Source organism: Delphinus delphis, chromosome 4 (genome assembly GCF_949987515.2).
Source record: "Delphinus delphis chromosome 4, mDelDel1.2, whole genome shotgun sequence".
Taxonomy (NCBI): Eukaryota; Metazoa; Chordata; class Mammalia; order Artiodactyla; family Delphinidae; genus Delphinus; species Delphinus delphis.
In genome coordinates this window covers 132,073,391-132,093,643 of record NC_082686.1, presented here as the reverse complement: position 1 = coordinate 132,093,643, position 20,253 = coordinate 132,073,391, and the positions used below count along the sequence as shown (strand labels likewise).

Genomic DNA, 20,253 nt, shown 5'->3' with positions numbered 1-20,253 from the left:
CGAGTTGTATTTATACTCTGTTTTAAAACCACTTACTCTAAATATATTTGTGTCACAAGACTATTAGTGAACTCTGTTATAAAGCTTTTGGCCAGAGAAACTTAATTATTTTAGAGATGCAAATAATTTATACCTTAATGATAGTTAAAATAATAAATCACGAGAGGCAGTGACTGAAGAATGTAGGTGGTGTTCATAGGGCATAAAATGTCCCAAGAACCAGTTAATGTTAACTTCATTATTTTGAGTAATTTAGGAACCACAGATTTTCTGCTTGGAATAAATATACAGTCCAAGAACAAAAGGTAACACCAATCTCAGAATTTTGATAGGCTCAGAGAGCAAGAAACATGCATGATCTTTTGGAGAAACTAATTTTAGAAAACAACAAGACAACAGTGAAAATGAAGAAAACTAGTTAAAATGTACTGGTATTTTGTTTTCTGTACATCCTGACTGGTTTGTGTTATTTCTGTTTCTCCAAAGAGAATCATAATTTTTTTGTTTGTTAAACTCTATCTTGTTGCTTACATTAAAATTTTTTTTATTGAGGTATAATTTATATAAAATACAGTGTACTCATATTAAATGTACAGTTTGCATTTTGACAGATGTAACCACCACCACAATTAAGATGTAGAAAATTTTCATCACTCCGAAAAGCTTCCACATGTTTTTTGCAGCTAATCCCTCCTACTGCTCTGGCCCCAGGCAACCACTGATATGCTTTCTGTCCCCATAGATTAGTTTTGACTGTCATAGAAGTTCCTGTAAGTGTGATCATACGTATGTACTTTTTTTGTGTTTTCTTTTTTTTTTCTCTGCTAATATTCTCAGTGACTTTTATGGGTAAAATCTCATAGGCTGATCTTCAGAATGGTCTAAACAAATGTGAAGTAAGTCATCGGAGAGCTTTCCATGGCTGGAATGAGTTTGATATCAGTGAAGATGAGCCACTATGGAAGAAGTATATTTCTCAGGTGAGATATTTTTATTTTCTCCTGCTGTGTAACTTACATGTATTTTTGTAAATGTAGTTGTTTACTTTTGTGAAGTTATTTATGGAGAAAGGAAATAATTTTTTAAAATGTTTTTTACCTAAATTTTTTCATTTGTTAGAGTTTATTGTTACATTGGAATTTCTATGATTTTAGTGTACAAATCTTTAAGGACATATTACATGGAGGTGATACTATTAACAGTAGTTTCCTTTGCAGGTGTCTTAAATATTTTTTATTATAGAAATGCTAACTTTTTTAAAAGTAATATGGCTAGCTTAGAAAATTAGTAAAAGTTAGGTCATTTGACTGCCTGGGTACAAGTTCCACCTTTATTTCTTACTAGCTCTGTGCTCTTTATTATCCTCTGAGCCTTATCTATAAAATGGGGATAATAATCTTAGGAGATAGTAAGCTATCAGTAGATTATCGCTATTTTTAATTATATTTTATTAATGTCCTAATCTTTTCAGAAAGATTTACTGTAGGATTTTTCTTATCTTTATGACAAGTATATTAGTGAAAAGCTAAAAAACTCCTATGGGGCTTCCCTGGTGGCGCAGTGGTTTAGAGTCCGCCTGCCGATGCACGGGACACGGGTTCGTGCCCTGGTCCGGGAAGATCCCACATGCCGCGGAGTGGCTGGGCCCCTGAGCCATGGCCGCTGAGCCTGTGCGTCTGGAGCCTGTGCTCCGCAACGGGAAGAGGCCACAACAGTGAGAGGCCTGCGTACCAAAAAAAAAAAAAAAAAAAAAAACTCCTATGGCCAGTTTTCAAGTAGTAAGATTAGTTTGCCATACAAATAAATTCTTTTTTTTGGGGGGGGTGGTACGCGGGCCTATCACTGTTGTGGCCTCTTCCCGTTGCCGAGCACAGGCTCTGGACGCGCAGGCTCAGCGGCCATGGCTCACGGGCCCAGCCACTCCGCGGCATGTGGGATCTTCCCGGACCGGGGCACGAACCCGTGTCCCCTGCATCGGCAGGCGGACTCTCTAAACCACTGCGCCACCGGGGAAGCCCCAAATAAATTCTTTTTAGTGAAGAAACTTTCTAATGCCTTCTAAGCTACAGGTTCTTTTTTAAAAATATCATCGTTTAACTTTTCTAAAGGGCCTTGCTTGTTAATGAACCAAAATTTATCATTTTTAACTTATTTAAATGAATTTGTCTAAAGTAGAAAAGCTGAATTTTTAGAGAAGAACCTTGTATCTGTCTTGTTTTTATTGGAATATTTTTTATATGTATATTTGTATTCTCACATTTACCACATTTCCACATTACGTAAAACTTCAGAAGTTTACTCTGGATTTATAAATTACAGTGATTTGACTTATCATTAGGCAATATGATTTTTAATGTTTTGCTTTCTTGATCCTGTTTCAAAGCTAGAGTACCTGCATCATGAGATTGCTGTGAGAATGAAATGAAATAGTGCCTGTAATGTAGTTAAGTGCAAGCAGTAATTAACAGTAAATATCAGTTGTTAATCATAAAGCACTGGACCACTCCTCACTCCTCTACAGAGAACACTGAATTTGTTGTTCTGCAAACATTTGGAGCCTGCCATCTATCAGGTGGTTTCCTTAGTACCACGGCACAGCTGTTTTAGGGTGAAATAAAATGATCATGGGCCTTGCTCTCGAAGTGTGGTGATAGCAGCTAATGTTTGAGGGGTTTGTAGTTTACACAGTGATTTAATATACATTCTTGGTTAATGCTTACCACAGTTTTTGGTACAAGGTAGGGAAGCACCCCCAGGGCTTAAAAAATTAAGGTCACACAAAATTGGAGCTGGATTCAGACCCAGGTACTCTGGCTCAGTTTGTGTGTAGTTTGTCAACCCTGAACCACATTGCAGTTGTACTTTTATTTTGCTGGAGCAGTGATTTTCAATCCTCTGTGCATTAGAATCACTTGGGGAGTGCTTTAAAAATGCTGAAGCCTGGGCCCTGTGCCCAGAGATTCTGATTTGATTGCTCTGGTGTGAACCTGGGCATTTGTTGGAAACTCTTCACGTGATTCTGATGTGAAGCAGGGTTGCAACAGCTGTGCCAAGGAATGGAGCCATAAAGGGAGTGGGAGGTGGTGGCGTCTAACTTCACAGTTATGATATCCAGGGGCTGAGGCTCTCTGCTGGGATGGATTCTTCGCAAAGTTACTTTGCAACTTTGACGGCGATTGGCACCGTTTCATCAGAGGAAGGCACTCTGGCAGCAGAGCTCTGACGTTTAACTAGGATGTCCAACTAGAAGAATTTGGGGTGGCTCTGGTGCTTGGTCATTTAAGAGCTGCCTGATTGAGTTGGTGCTGTGGTTTGTTTCTTTAGATACTTTTATCTCTGCTAGCTAGATGTCAGGAAAACCAGTGTTGGGGAAATCTTCAGCTTCTTCTGTGGTGAGGATCTTACTGTCTGCTCTTAGCTGCCCCGCCCCTCCCCTGGTGGGGGGTGGTTATTCCTGTGGTGGGTGGGTCAACCACAGAATTGTAATCTACACCCATTTACTTATAGTATAGGAATGCTGAGGAATGTTTGGAATTTATAATTTAGGTGTTCTACCCAGTGCTTAATGTAAACCTTTAGCTTCAAAGTTATTTTCCATTTATTCTAGCCCGGGTAGAAATTCAGAACAGCTTATAGTATACTAAAAATACATGTGTACTATAAGGAATTGATAAATTCTTAGTTTTAAGTAATAATGCCCTGATAGTTGTTTTTTTTAGGCTTTTGCTGTGCTGGTGCACAACTGTCTTTCATACAAAACTGTTGAATTGCTGTTTTTTTTTCACTTTCAGTTTAAAAATCCCCTTATTATGCTGCTTCTGGCTTCTGCAGTCATCAGTGTTTTAATGCATCAGTTTGATGATGCTGTCAGTATCACTGTGGTAAGAAAAAATATATATTTTTAAAAATTGTTAATCATATAAATTAGGATTGGCTTTTATTTTAGAAAATGAATTGAGACATGCCTTAATGCTTCTTCAGGTTTTTTTGTTAAAATCCAAATTCTGGTTTTAGTTGCAGTGATCTCATGTAATGTTCAAGGGTCTGTGATTGGCACCCTAGAATTATTTAACAATCCGATAATTTCACAGATATGAAATATTTTATAATAATTTTCCAGTTAAATATTTATTTTACTTTCCAATTGAGAATACGTTTGAGTAATCGTGAACTGAAGCCTGACATTTAAAAAATTAAAAGTATTATTTAACAGTGTACTCTGTATTTTATTCTTTCCAGTTAGGTTATTCTGGCTTTCATCTTTTTTTTTTTTCTTGCCCTTCTGTTTCATTGTAGTATAAAAATTTATAGTAAGTATAAGCATTGATTAAAGCAAGTGTGTTAGGCTTAAGAACACAGTAGAAATGAACGTAGAGTTGTGATTCACCAGCTCTTGCTTGTGGACTCCCAGGAGTCTCTGAGATTCTTTTAAGGGAGCATATGAGGTCAAAACTACTTTCATAAAACTAAAAACATTGTCTTTTTGCTATAGACATTTGCATCAGTGGCGCAAAAGTGATGACGGGTAAAACTGAGTTTCGGCTTGAATCAAAATAATGGCAACAAACTAGTAGTCATTGTTTTCTTTCACTGTTTGTTTCTCTTAGCAGTGTTTTTGATAAAACAGTAAAAATTAATTTTATTAAGTCTTGATCCTTAAATATATACCTTTTTAATGTTCTGTGTGATGAAATGGGAAGTACGCATTGAAGTATGATGGTTGTTTCAAGGAAAGGCTGTGTGCTGAGCTGAACTAGCCTTTTACTCGAAAGAATGACTGATAGACAAACTATGGTTATTAAGACTTGGATAACTGGCATACTTTTTTTTGAAAGTGAGTGGCATGAGCCTATCACTACAAGAAAAACAACTGACAGAATTTGTTGCCAATGGTAAAATTCAAGCTTTCAGTGATAATTAGAATTTTGCAAAAATTTTATGCATTATTTTATGCTGGACAGCTTCCCAGTATTTAAGACCTTATTCTAATAAGATCAGTAGTGATTTTAGTGAATGTGATTTTTTTTTTTAACTATTATGAAATGTGTCAACACTTGAAAGATTTGAATAACCAAGTGAATCAATCTTTTCTAAATGACCAGTGCATGATGATACAAAATGTTCGGTGACAAAAGAGCCATGAAACATGCAAAAGAAATCAGTAGATTTTAATATAACAGATTATGAAAAGTTCATTGATATAGTTTTAAGTTCTATATTGCAAATTACTTTTGAAGTAACAGTTGTCTAATTTTGGTGTAGCTAAGAATAATATCCATAATCATCTGAAAAGGCTTTTAAAATACTCCTCCCTTTTTCAACAATATCTGAATGAGGCTGAATTTTGTTCATATACTTCAGCCTAATCAACATATCAATAGATTGAATGCAGAAGCAGATACGAGAATCTGGCTTTGTATTAAAGCAGACATTAAAGATAGAAAAATTGAAAACACTGCCACTTTTCCCACAATTTTTTGGGGGGAATATTTTTCATAAAAAATGTTGTATGTTAACATGTAATGGGCTTACTTTTTTTTAGATAATAAGTAGAAATTAAAACTGAGTGATTGAAAACGTATTTAATATGGTAAATATCAATAGCTGGAAGTCACATAAACAAAAGCTGGTCCTCTGTTTGTAAGAGCATAAAGGGATCCTGAGATCAAAGAGTTTGAGAAGCCTTCCTGGGGAGGCAGGTCCCTGTCACCTGTCCGTTTTTCCCCACAGGCCTCAAGGCGGAGTTGTGATTCCTTCCCTGGATGTTTTGTGCTTAGTGTCTGGTGTCTTGGGGCTGCAGATAGAGTCAGAAAAATAAGATATGATTAACAGTTATTACAATGTCTTATTTAAAAAGGTTGTTTGTTTTGTTTAGGCAATACTTATCGTCGTTACGGTCGCCTTTGTTCAGGTGAGTAAGTAGCCTATTTTGATGACATAAAAATGGTATTTTAGTTAATTGCTTAAAAAATCGAGGTGGCTTATGTTAGTTAAAATGTATAGTTAATGGGTATGTTGGTCAGAACAATTTATTCTTTGTTTTTGAAATAATTTCAAAAACAATAACTCTGCAAGGAAGTTTGTGGAACCAACTTGACTGCTTTGGTTTAGGCAGTGGCATGAAGAAATCTAGTTTTTTTTTGATGATGTTAAAGATAACTGAAGCAGATGGAAGCAAAAAGTACAGTAATAGAAATAAAATCCAGCAGTAGGCTTTTAAATTTTTTCCAGTTAACAAATTGGGCCAGAGTTCAAATTCCTCATTCCTCAATGGAAGGGATGTTCTGATCTGGATTGAACTCCCTGTTCAGCATAGACATTGGAACAGTAAAGAAGATATATGAAAAGGAACCCCCTTTAAAAAATTAATGTGAATAATGTGGAGATAATGTCTGGATTTCTGTTGACCAGTATAGATATAAATAAAAACATGGGCTTAGTTTTATGTTTATTTAAATATCTGATAACTTCTTTAGGTTTTAGAACAGTGTTGGCAGGTGTCATTTGATTAGCTAAAAGTTTTAAAGCATGGTTAATAAGACTAGAAGAATTATTCTAGTTTAGGGAAGAATTAATATGGCATTTGAAATTCATGTTAATTTGAATCTTAAGACTATATTTTAAGTGGCTGTGGTTATTTCCACATCTATGATTTATTCCTTGGGTATTTCCTGTCATCATCCAGTTTTCCTGTGGTAATCTCTAATTTAGTAATTTGTTTTATAGTCACCCAGTGTAGAAAAGCCGGTTTTAATCAGGTTGTCTGCAGCAAGTTTGTGAGTTGCATTAGTACACCATCAGGAATCCTGTATCTAGGGAATACTTTTGCTTAGAACAGATAAAAGTTGCCTTAGGGCAGGTGGCGGGTTAGTTTAGTAGAGGTTATTCCAGGCTGAGCCTCATTGGACACAGCTATTCATTTGGTCATGTGGGTGGTACGCCGCACTGGACCAGTAACTGGAACCCTTTTGCATCTTTAATAATGCTACAGATGTATGGAGTGGCTTGCTTCAGAAGTATTCTTACAGTATTATCACTTTGTATGGAAGACATCAGTAGCTTGGTAATAGCCCCTACTCTCAGAAAAAATCCCACAAAATTTCTATTTTAACGTACTCAGTGTGGACTTTTACATAAAGATAGTGTGTTACACACCTTAAATGTAGTGGCTGAAACCATCTGCCAAATATCTTTATGATAGGTTCATTTGATAGGTTCATTATTTATATGTGTTTTTACCTGTGTTTTAGGAGGAGAATGCTTTTTATTATTTACATCTGCCTTCCCCCCTTTCTAATCTCAATTTCCCATCCTCATTGTACACCCTTGCAGTCATAAAAATAGCTAATTGTTTCGTATAGTCATATATTGATGCCACCTTACAATAAATTTAAAATTTAACTTTTAGGTGTTCATTTGAGATGGCTGTCAAGTTTGTGTTGAAGGATCATTTTGATATAGAGGTATCTTTGTAGTTGTAGTGAGTAAAGGCTAAGAAGTCTGAAGAGGGAGGTAAAGATTGGGCAGCTTCTATGTCATTTATTAGGGTCTAGGAGTAGTGAGTGTTTTCTAGCCTTTTATGGAATTTTTGGTTAAAACTTCCAAATTCCTTAATATCCTTGGTATGATTGGGGGAGGGGTGTCTTTGTCATTTTTTTTTAAAATTGAAGTATAGTTGAGATGCAGTATTGTTTCAGGTGCAGTATACAGTGATTTGATATTTGCATGCATTATGATCACCATAAGCCTAGTAACCGTCTGTCCCCATACAGAATTACTGTAATGTTCCTTATGCTGTATATTACCCTGGGTGTCTTGTGATTTTTATATTTACAGATTTACCTTACTCTCACATTTGTTCCTCTTGCTTAAGTAGTAAAGACAGATTTAGTTCTAAGTTATTCATATACAGCTTTGTGTTTTCTATTTGAAAACGTTTGTGATAGGTGTGCAGTTTTGATTAGTGCTAGCACTGCAGTCATTTCAAAACACCCCCCGACTTTCACTCCCACTACTCTCCCTACCCCTTCTTCTCCCTTTTTTTTTTTTTTTTTTTTTTTGAGGTACGCGGGCCTCTCACTGTTGTGGCCTCTCCTGTTGTGGAGCTCAGGCTCAGCGGCCACGGCTTACGGACCCAGCCGCTCCGCGGCATGTGGGATCTTCCCGGACCGGGGCACGAACCTGTGTCCCCTGCATCGGCAGGCGGACCCTCAACCACTGTGCCACCAGGGAAGCCCTCTTCTCCCTTTTTAACCTTAGATCAAAAGATTGGTGTAGTTAGTGCAGACATGAGACAAAAATAGCAGTGATGTTGTGTGAAGCAAGACAGCCCACATTACTGAGGTGAAGGTTGTCTCTGACTCTCAGCTGTGATTGTATGGTTGGAGGAAGGCTGGAGCCTCACAGTTAGGGCCCCTGAGAATTTCCCCCTTCTAGGTAATTCAGTCATGGGAAAGGGTAGGGCAGCCACATCTCTCTCCTTGTTTAACTTTCGTTCTTCCCACGAAGATTTGTTTCACAAACCTTTACAGTTGCCTTGGGCTTGAATCCTCAACACCAGTGTTGTTTGCAGTTAATTGTCTTTGACTTCCTTGGTCATTAAACACTAAAAGTAAAGTTATCTTAATTATGAGGCTCAATGATCTTAACTTTTAATGACCGAAAACTACTTTTTGGACACACTAATCAGTTTTCTTCACTTTCTTATAAGTAACTTGACCTTAGGTTTGCACACTGAATATTGAAATAGAAAATTGAGGGACTTCCCTGGTGGCCCAGTGGTTAAGACTCGCACTTGCAATGCAGGGGACGTGGGTTCGATCCCTGGTTGGGGAACTAAGATCCCACATACTGCGTGGTGTGCCAGCACCCCCCCCCCAAAAATATATATATATATAAAAAATTGAGAATACTTAATTATCAAAAATTGGTTACTATATATTTAACATAAAGGACAAGCTTTTATGGGTAAGAATATAAATGCAAGTAAAGAAAAAGATAAAAATTGGGAGAAATGTTAAAATAATGATTGGGGTCAATATTTAGTTAAGTCTAACATAGTATATGTTCTTAAGAATGTACATATTTGCATTTCTTTATAAATATTTTTTCTTAATTTTTTTTTTAATAGGAATATCGTTCAGAAAAATCTCTTGAAGAACTGAATAAACTTATGCCACCAGAATGCCATTGGTATGATCCTTGTTTCTGATACGGATTTCTACTCTTAAAAGTAGAAATTAAATGTGACTATTACAGTGTACATTGTGGCCCAATATTTGTTTAAACATAAGGTAGAAACCATTAATCTGACATGAAAAATTCATGCCCTATTCAGTATAGCAAGTTGTACTATTAAAACTTTTGTTACTTCTAATTTTGAGATTCTTGAGACATGGATTTATTCAACAGATACTTTCTGTGTGTGACTATGTGCCAAGCACTGTTGTGGGTGCAGTGATGTATAATCAGACCCTGGTGATTGAGAAGGTTGCTACAGTTTTCGCATTTTACATTTGAGCAACTGGATAGCTTTTCCAGTGCTTTGTTTGTTTTTTTTTTTAATTCATCTGAGCATCTTAATTATCAAGAGCACAAGAGTAAGTCTTTTCTTGGTTTCTGTATTTGACTTATCTCCTTAGAAGTGGTGATAATGCAATATATTTTCCCTCAAGCAAGCCTACTGGAAGGAATTTCTTCAAATAAGTGGCCTGGCTTGCTTTCTTCCTCTGTGGTTGTTTCTGTTTCATGTTACAGTGTGCGTGAAGGAAAATTGGAACATACACTTGCACGAGACTTGGTTCCAGGTGATACAGTTTGCCTTTCTGTTGGGGACAGAGTTCCTGCTGACTTGCGCTTGTTTGAGGTGAGTTTGATGTCTTAGTCTGTTTGAGCAGCTGTAACAAAATAACACATAAATGTATTTCTCACAGTCCCGGTGGCTGGAAGTCCAGGATCAAGGCACCAGCATGGTCGCATCCTGGGGAGGACCCTTTTTCTGGTTCATAGCTGGTGCCTTCTTGCTATGTCCTCACATGGTAGAAGGGGCTAGAGAATATATCCAGACAAAACTCTTAATTCAAAAAGTTACATGCACCTCTATGTTCATAGTAGCACTATTTACAATAGCCAAGACATAGAAACAACCTAAATGTCCACTGACAGAGGAATGGCTAAAGAAGATGTGGTACATATATACAATGGAATATTACTCAGCCATAAGGAGAATAAAATAATGCCATTTGCAGCAATGGACCTAGAGGTTATCATGCTAAGTGAGTAAGTCAGAAAGAAAAAGACAAGTATCATATGATATCACTTATATGTGGGATCTAAAATAGGACACAAATGAACTTATCTACAAAACAGAAACAGACTCACAGACATAGAGAAAAGGCTTGTGGTTGCCAAGGTGGGGGTGGGGGGTAGGGGAGGGATGGACTGGGAGTTTGGGGTTAGAAGACACAAACTATTATATATAGAATGGATAAACAACAGGGTCCTGTATAGCACAGAGAACTATATTCAGTATCCTGTAATAAACTATAATGGAAAACAATATGGAAAAATAATGTATATATATGTATAACTGAATCGCTTTGTTGTACAGCAGAAATTAACACAACATTGTAAATCAACTATACTTCAATAAAAATAAAAAAATTAAAGAATAGTAACAGATGTATAAGTAATTTAATAAAGAAAGGAAACAACTTTTCTAATCTAAAAGAAGGCAAACAATAAGAAAGGAACAGAAATAGGAACATAGAATAAATAGATGGGTCAAATAGAGAACAAATAGTAGGAAGAGCTATAGAACCCCACTGTATTAGTGCTTATTTTAATTGTAAATGGATTAAATATTCACTTAAAACACTGAGATTATCAAAGTGATATAAAAAGCAAATGCAATTTAAAACAGTGACATATCTAAACTTTTTTTTCCCTTAAAATATATGCTTTTCCCATAGAGTCTTTTGAGGTATCCATGTAGTAAATCAGCAGATCTTTATGGAAATGAGTGTTAGGCATTGTGGGAGACACAAAGATGGTGTGATAGAGCTCTTGCCCTCAGAGAGCAGACTGTTGGTATACACAAATCACCATAAGATAAGATAGAACTGCGTAAGTGAACGAGAACTACAAAGAATGGAGTAGAAAATTTAGAGAAGGGAGAGGTTACTTCTGATTTGAGTGAAATGAGCATGCCTCAGACAACATTGCTCTGGTGGTCATAAACGAAGGGTAGTACTGAACAAAGATGCAGCAGCAGCTGTATGTAGATCCCTGTGAGTGTTCTGGTATGTGATTAGAGCTGCACTATGTTAAAGATAGAAAACATATGGTAGAATCAGGGGGCCTTGGATATGAAGCTCCACTGCAGATTTTATTGGTTGGGATTTAGCTTTGAAGGTTATACCTAGCTGGCAATGATGTTACGTTTAATCCTGCCACCGTGTGTAGAATATGTTGAAGGGATGGAGTAAGGCACCTAGTATAAGAAGCCCTCATAGCCCATGAGAATGCCAGTCTCATCTGTTATTGGAATTGACATGTACAGAGCTGTCATTCTTTGAATACCTAGTGTGTCCCAAAACATGAGCATTCTCATGTGGAGGTTATGGAAAGCCTGAAGAACATTTGGAGTTATAAGTACAAGCTTCATTTAATCTTGAAATAAAGAAAGGTCTTTCTTCCAAATACTTAAAATTTATCCTTAGAAAGATATCAGATTGCTTTAATTGTTGAGTGCAAATAACACAATACAGCAAGTATTGGGAATGTTAATTTTACTTTATTACCTTCTTTCTCCCCTTAGTAGGTCTTTTTGTATCTTTTTTACTCACTTCTTGTCCCTTCCTCCTATCCCTAATATTTGGTTAATGATAAGACCTTGAATTATTCTTCCTTAGAGATGTAGTAGGCCTGTCACTTGATATAAATCATCTTCCCCTCCCCCAAAGAACCCTAACTTGAATCCATGAAGTTTTTGTCACCATTTATTATGGAGTGCTTCTCTTCTAATTCAGAAGCAGACCTCCTCAGTGGGATAGTTAGAAGATGATTTTCCCATTGTTTGAACAATTTGAGCAGTATAACGACACAGAAGCTTTAAAACACCATTTGACTTAGTAAAGTATTTAAGGGTTTCATTTAAATAAGGGTTAATTGAGAATTATCTCAGATAATTGAAATTAATTTCTCATATAGAAAAATACTTGTCAGAATATGGATTAGTACATATTTTATCCATTCAGCAAATATATATCGAAGACTTACTGTGAGTTTAATAAGAGGGATTTTTGACATTTTAAAGCTTGATGATGTAAAAATTAGAAGTGTATGCTTTGTGGAGTAATTGATTAGTTTTGATTGTTTTCCCCCTACTTGTTAACTTTTCAGACACTTCATCAGCACGTTTTATTTGGCAGTGCTGTGCTTAGGTTGATTTTGTTCCAGTTAATCCACTTTACATATATAGTTGAACATCTTTAATTTCTTCTGTCACTTCTCTCCCCTACCTGGTACCAGAGGCATGTTTTTGCAACTACTTTGATAGTAGATTGAGACAACATTCCTAAAAGAATTGAGCCTTTCCTGCCGCTTCTAGATTTAAATGTACTGACCGAAGACATAAGAAAGCTGATAAGGTGAAATTCTCTTTTGGACACAGGTTACTAACTTTTTGTAATTAAATTGGCTTATTGGAGTGTTGTTTGCTGAATTTGGTTGTGGTGAATGATTATGTAAGGCTAGCTGGTTATTTGATGTTCCTACATGAAACAAACTCTTTGTTAGAGTATAAAGGAAACAGAAGACTCCTCAGTTATCCTTGGGCTATTATTAATTTTTCACAGATAAAGCACATGGATTTCACTTTGGAAAAAGTAAGCGTAGGACTTTTGCAGTATAGTTCTTTTCGTGTGGACATGGCCCGTGGCCAAGGTTGTCACTTCAGCATTGTCATTGCTGCAACTCTAGGGTTCCTGTCATAATTTCAGTGGTTCAGACTTTGGCTGTAATTCTTGCGTGGGCCTGTAGTAGCATCTTGTCAGCATGTTCAGTGACTCACTGCTATATAACTTTTATCTGGTATTTTCTGGCTGTGTCTTAAGTCAATTCAGGCTGCTGTAATAAAATACAATAGACTGGGTGGCTTAAACAATAGATGTTTATATCTTATGGTTCTGGGTGCTGGGAAGTCCACAGTCAGGGTCTGGCAGAATTGAGTTGTTGGTGAGGGCGCTCTTTTGTCTTGCAGTCTTTTTGCTATGTCTTCATATGGTAGAGAGAGTGATCCCTCTTCCTCTTACAAAGCCACTGATCCCATTATGTGGGCCTCATCCACATTACCTTCTTTAACTCTGATTACCTCCCAAGACCCTATCTCCAGTTATCATCACATTACATTGGAGTTTAGGGCTTCAGCATGAATTTTGGGGGGACAGAATTCAGTCCATAGCAGGCTGAGCCTATCTTTTGTAAAACCCTTTTTAAAGAAGATTAATATTGATAACTTAAGGATTTCTGTATTTGGTTTTCTTGCCTGAGTCAGTTTTCCATGGCCAAGGAATGAGCGAATATGTGTTGGTGGCAGTAAGCTTACCAGCATAGGAACCTTAGAATTATTTGTGGAGCTGGGATAGTAAAACTTAGAGGAATTGAGCTATGGGCATGTTCTCCAGTTTTTTCCCTTAGGATTTTTATTTTAATTTTTTAGTAGTAGTTCAGAAGAGAGACCTCTGGCTAGTTAATTGGGGGCAGCCAAGGGATTGGTCAGACAGTGACTTTAGATGAAGCAATCTTATAGACTATACATACCTACATAACAGTACATTTTGCCTTTTTGGAAACATAACATATTTTCCATAATGTTCCAGGTAAAGTCTATATCAAAATTTGAACAAAGAATTCTTTGTAAGAGAAAACAATGTAATAGTCAGAGGAAAAGAGGATTTCTTTTGGCTGTTGAAAATATTTTACCTCTTAGCTACAAGTTTTTAACTAAACACAAAATATTGCCTGAAATGTACCAAGATTTTCCTTCACTTGGAGTACTGAATGATTAATTCTGTTGATACTTTCTTTTGTGGCTCATGTGTTAGTGTTATTAGCCCATATCATTCTTTGAAACTGTCTTCAAGATCTACACACAGGGTACAGTTGCCACTTTTTTTTTCAAACCCAATTTTTGTTTAAATGGGAATGTCTTAATTTTTCATTTTTGAAAGATAGTTTTGCTGGATATAGAATTCTCTTTGATTTTTTTTTTAAGCACTTTAAATATGTTATTCTACTGCTTCTAGCTGCCATGGTTTCTGATAAGAAATGGGATGCTAATCTTATTGAGAATCCCTTGTACATGATAAGTTGCTTTGCTCTTGCTGTTTTCAAGATTCTGTCTTTGTCTTTCAGCAGTTTGGTTATAATATCTCTCAGTGTAGACGTTTATGAGTTTATCCTGTTTGGAGTGTATTTGTCTTCTTTGATGTATAGATTCCTGTCTTTCATTAAATTTGGGAAGTTTTCATCCAATATTTCTTCAGATATTCTTTCTGCCCATTTCTAGTTTTTTTTCTTCTAGGACTCTTATAATGCTTAAATTGGTATGCATTTTACACTTTGTCTTCCCTGGTATATGTGGTAGCCCTTCCAAGCCATTATTTCTTCAAAGAACTTCCACCTTAGTCTCTTCCTTTTCAGTCTTTTGGTTGTGTCTGCTGCTTGCCCTGTTCTGTGCTTTGCCTGCTAGTATATGTCTTTAATCTTTTGGCAGATACCTGGAAAGCTACTCTAGCTGGAGTCAGGATGTGAATTAAAGGTCAGCCTCTGCACCAGTCCTTCAGAGAACTGCCAGACAGGTCAAAACACACAACTATAGTATTTTAGGAGCAGGGTCCAGGAACAGAAGCTTCCATCCCCACAGCTATTGCTGCTTCTCTTGGGAATGGGGCGTAGCAGACAGGCAAATAAAAATGCCTTTTTCTTCTCAAGCATTTCTCTGTTTGCTTTTTTATTCCAGAGTTTATTCTGTTAGTTTTTGCCAGCTTATGAGTTTTTAGTGGAGGGACCAGTTGTTTGAGTGCCGTGCTCCACTATTTTCTGTGATGTTACTCCTGAGTTGTTAAGTTTTTATATTGACTTCAGTGTATTTTTTTGGCAGGTAAATTTGATAAATTGATTTACAGTATGTTGCTCCCTCCTTATTGTGATTTATCACTGAAACTTCACTTTTAAATTTCTGAATTATTAAACATATACATACTTGTAAAAAAGCAATTTACAAACATCTTAGGAAGTAGAGATTTTAAATTAGCTGTTGAAAGAAATTGACTAGAATGTTGGAAAAGGTGTATGTTGTATTTGTGGGATGTGGAAACATTCATATTCACTAAAAGCTATTTGATATAATCACTTGTGTTTGACTTTGGAAAAGATGTATTTTTCTTTAATAGTATCATACAGCTGAGAAAACCATTCCATACTTAGAGCAATAGGAGTGCTGGTTCTCTAAGATTGTATAAGTGGAGCTCTGCTTAGTGTTTTGTTGTCTGATTTTTATAGTTCAGTGGTTAAAAACTATTGTGAGCTGAGCAATGCTATTCATTTTAAAATGCTGATGAGAAAGAACTCTTTTTTTCCCTCAGTCACTAGAATTTAAAAAGACAATATGGGTGGGTTAGAAGTGAGACTTAGTGTCTTTGTTTTAAGAGTATCATTTTACATTAGTAGGAAAGGACTGTTGCAAAAATAGGTCCCCTTTTGAAATTTTGTTCCTTTTAATAGTCTTACTGAAATATCCTATAAATCATTGTTAACCAAATTTAAATATTTGCCTTTAAATTATTGACAACTTGATCAAGTTCAATCTGTACTTTTTTTTTTTTTTTAAGTAAGAAGCACTGAATGTATACTTTGTGTTGCTGCACGTGGGCTTTCTCTAGTTGCAGTGGGCGGGGGGCTACTCTTTGTTGCGGTGCACGGGCTTCTCATTGCAATGGCTTCTCTTGTGGAGCATGGGCTCTAGGCGTGCGAGCTTCAGTAGTTGTGGCACACGGGCTCAGTAGTTGTGGCTCGGGGGCAGCTCTAGAGTGCAGGCTCAGTAGTTGTGGCACATGGGCTTAGTTGCTCCGCGGCATGTGGGATCTTCTTGGACCAGGGATCGAATCTGTGTCCCCTGCATTGGCAGGCGGATTCTTAACCCCTGCACCACCAGGGAAGTCCCTGAATCCATACTCTTAAGTCAAGTTTGCAAGCATTTACCATGGGATAAAATTGATTTCATGTAACACTTGGTCAGTTGGCCTTTGATTAATAAGCTAGAGCTCATGAAGAATTTTTAATTATATTTTCCTTCATTTGAATAAACAGTAAGAGGAATCTTAATTTTTGAGAGCATAAGTAAGAAATTTTATCATGATCAGACAGTTGCAGATGAATATTTTGGAAGATTCATTTCTGGGGAAAGAAATCCATTTCTGATTTGCTTTTAATTCTGGACTAGAGGTGATTAACCTAGCAGCATACAGGATACTAAGATGTTCTTTAGTTTATGAACTTATTTGTAGTTACCAATTGTACCATATTAACTGTAATTTTTTTAAGCAGTCACTTTTTGCTTTCCAGGAAACCTTTGTGACTTTGGCATTTACCTTATTTCTGCCTAATGTTTTATAGGAATAATCCTGTGAGTTATTTTCAACCATTTAAATTCTGTAGGTGTTAAATATTCAGATTGTGGGATTATGTATGCATCTTGATTCTTATTTACATTCTGCTTTTTGAACTGTGTTGTGTATTATTTACACCTCCACCATTGTGCCTGAGGAAGAATGAAGAGAAACATAATCAGTTTCCTTATTAACAGCTTTTCTGAAGGTTTTATGTTTAAACTTGGATGGAAGGCATGGAGCTGGCTGATTCTTTGACTTAATTTTATCCTAACCTTTCTCTCATGAATGCAATGGATAAATGACTCTAATGTCTTTCTTCTCGGGTGAATTAAATTGTGACTTGTTAAAGTGTAATAATTAGGCTTGCCTACTTTATTAAGGTACCACCCTTCCTAGAAATGACTTCCTTCCCCTTACTCTCTCAAAACTGCTTCCTGCGAAAACTTGCAGTCACCATTAGGAGAAACTAACTTGTCACTTAGAAAATAGTCTTGTTCAAGGGACAGTTGAGAGCTATGCTACAATGTATGATTTAGACAAATTTCATTAATAATGTGTTGTTAATTTTAACAGATTTATAATTATATAGGAAACTTCCTATATAATTATATTTCCTTCCACATTAGTTTGTATACTAACACAGGGCTGATTGTTGTTGTACAAAAAATTACATGCCTGTTTTCTGTAGAAAAACCTGATTTGAACAAAAATTCTTACTCTTAAATGGTTGTTGCCCTGCTGAGGCTGACAGTGAAGAGCTGGGTCCCTGACAGAGTCAATAAAAGCCAGGCTTCCCCCCTCTTTTTAAAAAGTCAGATTATATTTGTATTCCTTGACAACCACCTAATGTTAGTATTTATCCTTGTTTAAGATTTACATTTGAAGTAAAAATTCTTCAGTGGGAAAACATAAATTTCAACTTTCTCACAGAGAAAGGAGTTCTATAGCTTGTATACAAGTATTTGTTTTTAAATATTAGCAGGTTTTTCTTACTAAGAGCTTAGAAAATTACAAGCAGTTCTAATTTTTGTAACAAGCATTAAAGAGGAACTTGCTAAACAAAATAAACTATTTGTTGACTTTTGTAATTTAGAAGAATAGGAGTTAATTTGTTAACGTTTGGGTTTCATCTCCATAGTTTATAAGCTGTGTGATGTTGGGTGAGGCACTTAATCCTTCAGTATGTCTGTAAAATAGGGATAATACTACTAGTGCTTGCCTCATTGGAGTTGCTAGTAGCTAAGTAGCTGTTAGTAGATAACTTAGTATAGGTGTGTAGCATGGTGCCTAGCAGATAGTGAGCAAGGAAGTGTCAACTGACTGCTTTTAGTATTAGCATCATCTTTGAAGAAAGATCTAACTTTTTTCTTACTTGGTAATAAATGTGTTAGTGTGAAAAATTATATAGACCTAAGATTAATTTGGGAAGAAGAGTCAAATAACTATGTTCTTTTAATAAAAAAAATTCATTGCTTTTGAACATGGCAGGTGTTCTTTTTTTGAATCTGTAGTTGTGGTGAAGTAATGAACGCAAATTTACCTGGCTTATCTTTGCATACATAATTATATAAAATGGGAAGCCTTCTAAAGACTTCTAAAGACTGTCAGATCTGTGTTTTAAGGAATACTTTTTATAAGCCTATTTTGATACTAAAATCTATCACATTTACATGGTATTAAACTTTCAGGAAATGCTAACACAGTTTGGTCTCTCTGGAGTTGTATGATATAATTTATTTTTATCCTGAACATTCTTAAACTTTATGATCTAATGTTGTAAACTTGATTATATTTGCAGTGTCATATGCCTGCCTAGCACAGGAACGCACCTAGCATGTTCCTGCCCCTACAGGCTTTGTACTTTGTGCTCCTTTTGCCTAGAATCCTTCCTCCCTGATTATGGCCCAACCGTGGGGCCCTCACGCCAGTCAGGGCTCTGCAAAAGGGTCATCTGCTTTTGAGAGATGTTCTCTTTCTATCTAAATGTCACTCTCCATTCTTACCATGTTTTTTTCCTCACTATCAAGCATTATATTATCCACTCTTGTTTATTTTTTCAAATCAATTTCCCATTAGAATAAAAGTTGAGGGCAGCAGTAAACTTTGTTTACTGCTGATTCTCACTCTGTATGATATAGTACAGAACCTGGCATATTATAAGTATTAATAAATACTTTTTAAGTGAATGAATCAATGACATTGATCAAATCAAAAGTTTTATTATGTAGATGGGGAGAAAGAATTCATGAACTCAATTTTTAATAATTATTTTCTGTGAGATTTTTTAAGGTATTTATGGTCATAACAAAATAACCATTTAAATAGATGAGATTTATTCCCCTTCCCCACCCCACAAAAAAGAAAAAACAGGATTTAAATTTAGAGTACTTACATAGTAGGAATTGTCAATCAGGAGGCCCAATTCAGAACACTAGCTCAGTTTATAATAGCAGTGAAACTGCACATTAAACTGCTCTGGGTTCATTTTCTTATCTTGTTTTCTTTCTAGGATCTAACCCAGTGCCTGGTACATAGTTAAGGTAGTCAGTAAATGTTGCTTAGGTGAGTGAATGAACCTATAAAATGAATAAAATCATGAACTAGTTTCTAGTTTCCCAAAGAGCCTCCTAATGATCCTTGAACTAGAGCTTCTGGAATAAAATGGATCAAAGATGTTTGGAAAACACTCTTCTGTTGATTCTGAAACCTGAGTGCAACATCAGAATTACTTGGAGGGCTTGTAAATTGCAGTCTGTTAGGTTCACCCTCCCCACCTCCTTGTTTGCGGTAGGGCAGTGAATTTCTTAACAAGCTCTGAGGTGTTAGAGGTGATGCTGGTTCTGCTAAGACCACACTTCCACAACCCCTGCTGTATCTGTAATCCTGTTGAGGTGCCTCACGCTGGTGCATTGTAAGTTTTGAGAAGCACTATGGTAGGGGGAGCTGTTTAATTCTTAACACAGTGTTTCTAAAACTTCCTTGACCAGAGTACTCCTCCCTTGTATGTATGTGTATATATGTGTGTGTCGGTTTATCAATGATCATCCATCTATAACACTATACACAATGCCTATTAACATCCTTGGAACTGTTGTTCTGTGGGCCATACTTAGAAACAGAGCCAGGTCACATCTGCAGTATTTTCCACATATAAAATGATGATTTTTTTTTTTCATGCTTGGGTAGGTGAATTCTTAATTGTGTTAGGAGTGCAGCCTTCAGTATTGAACCCATTGCAGAGTTGGATGGTGATATGATATTCATGATCTGCATGGAAACATTTATATACATTTTTGATTCTTGCTGACATAAATTTAGAATAAATGTAGGGATGTATAGCAAGAACAATTTCATGAAAATTAAACCCAAAATGATGAAATTATTTATTTCTCAGTACCTTTTATATCTTTCAGTCGTATTTCTCTTCTGTTATAGTTGGTTTAAATCTGTCAAACCCATTTTCAGGACTTCAGGATATAGCAAAGTTAGGAAATAATTTTAGAAAACTCATGAGAGTCGAGTTTTCTCTAAATAAAGATTGTCTCAGCTAGTGTCTCCTTTTCCCTAGTTGTATTTGGAA

General features: G+C 36.2%; 1 protein-coding gene across 4 annotated transcripts in view; it reads left to right on the top strand.

The window, feature by feature from the left end:
* The window catches only part of ATP2C1 (ATPase secretory pathway Ca2+ transporting 1), a 117,449-nt gene that overhangs the window by 53,142 nt on the left and 44,054 nt on the right, over positions 1 to 20,253 (top strand). For all 4 annotated transcript variants that reach the window (XM_060011468.1, XM_060011469.1, XM_060011473.1 and 1 more), the window contains 5 exons: positions 864 to 980; positions 3,792 to 3,881; positions 5,876 to 5,911; positions 9,131 to 9,192; positions 9,757 to 9,865. In XM_060011468.1, the coding sequence (XP_059867451.1) occupies positions 864 to 980; positions 3,792 to 3,881; positions 5,876 to 5,911; positions 9,131 to 9,192; positions 9,757 to 9,865 (414 nt within the window). The remainder of the gene's footprint in view (positions 1 to 863; positions 981 to 3,791; positions 3,882 to 5,875; positions 5,912 to 9,130; positions 9,193 to 9,756; positions 9,866 to 20,253) is intronic.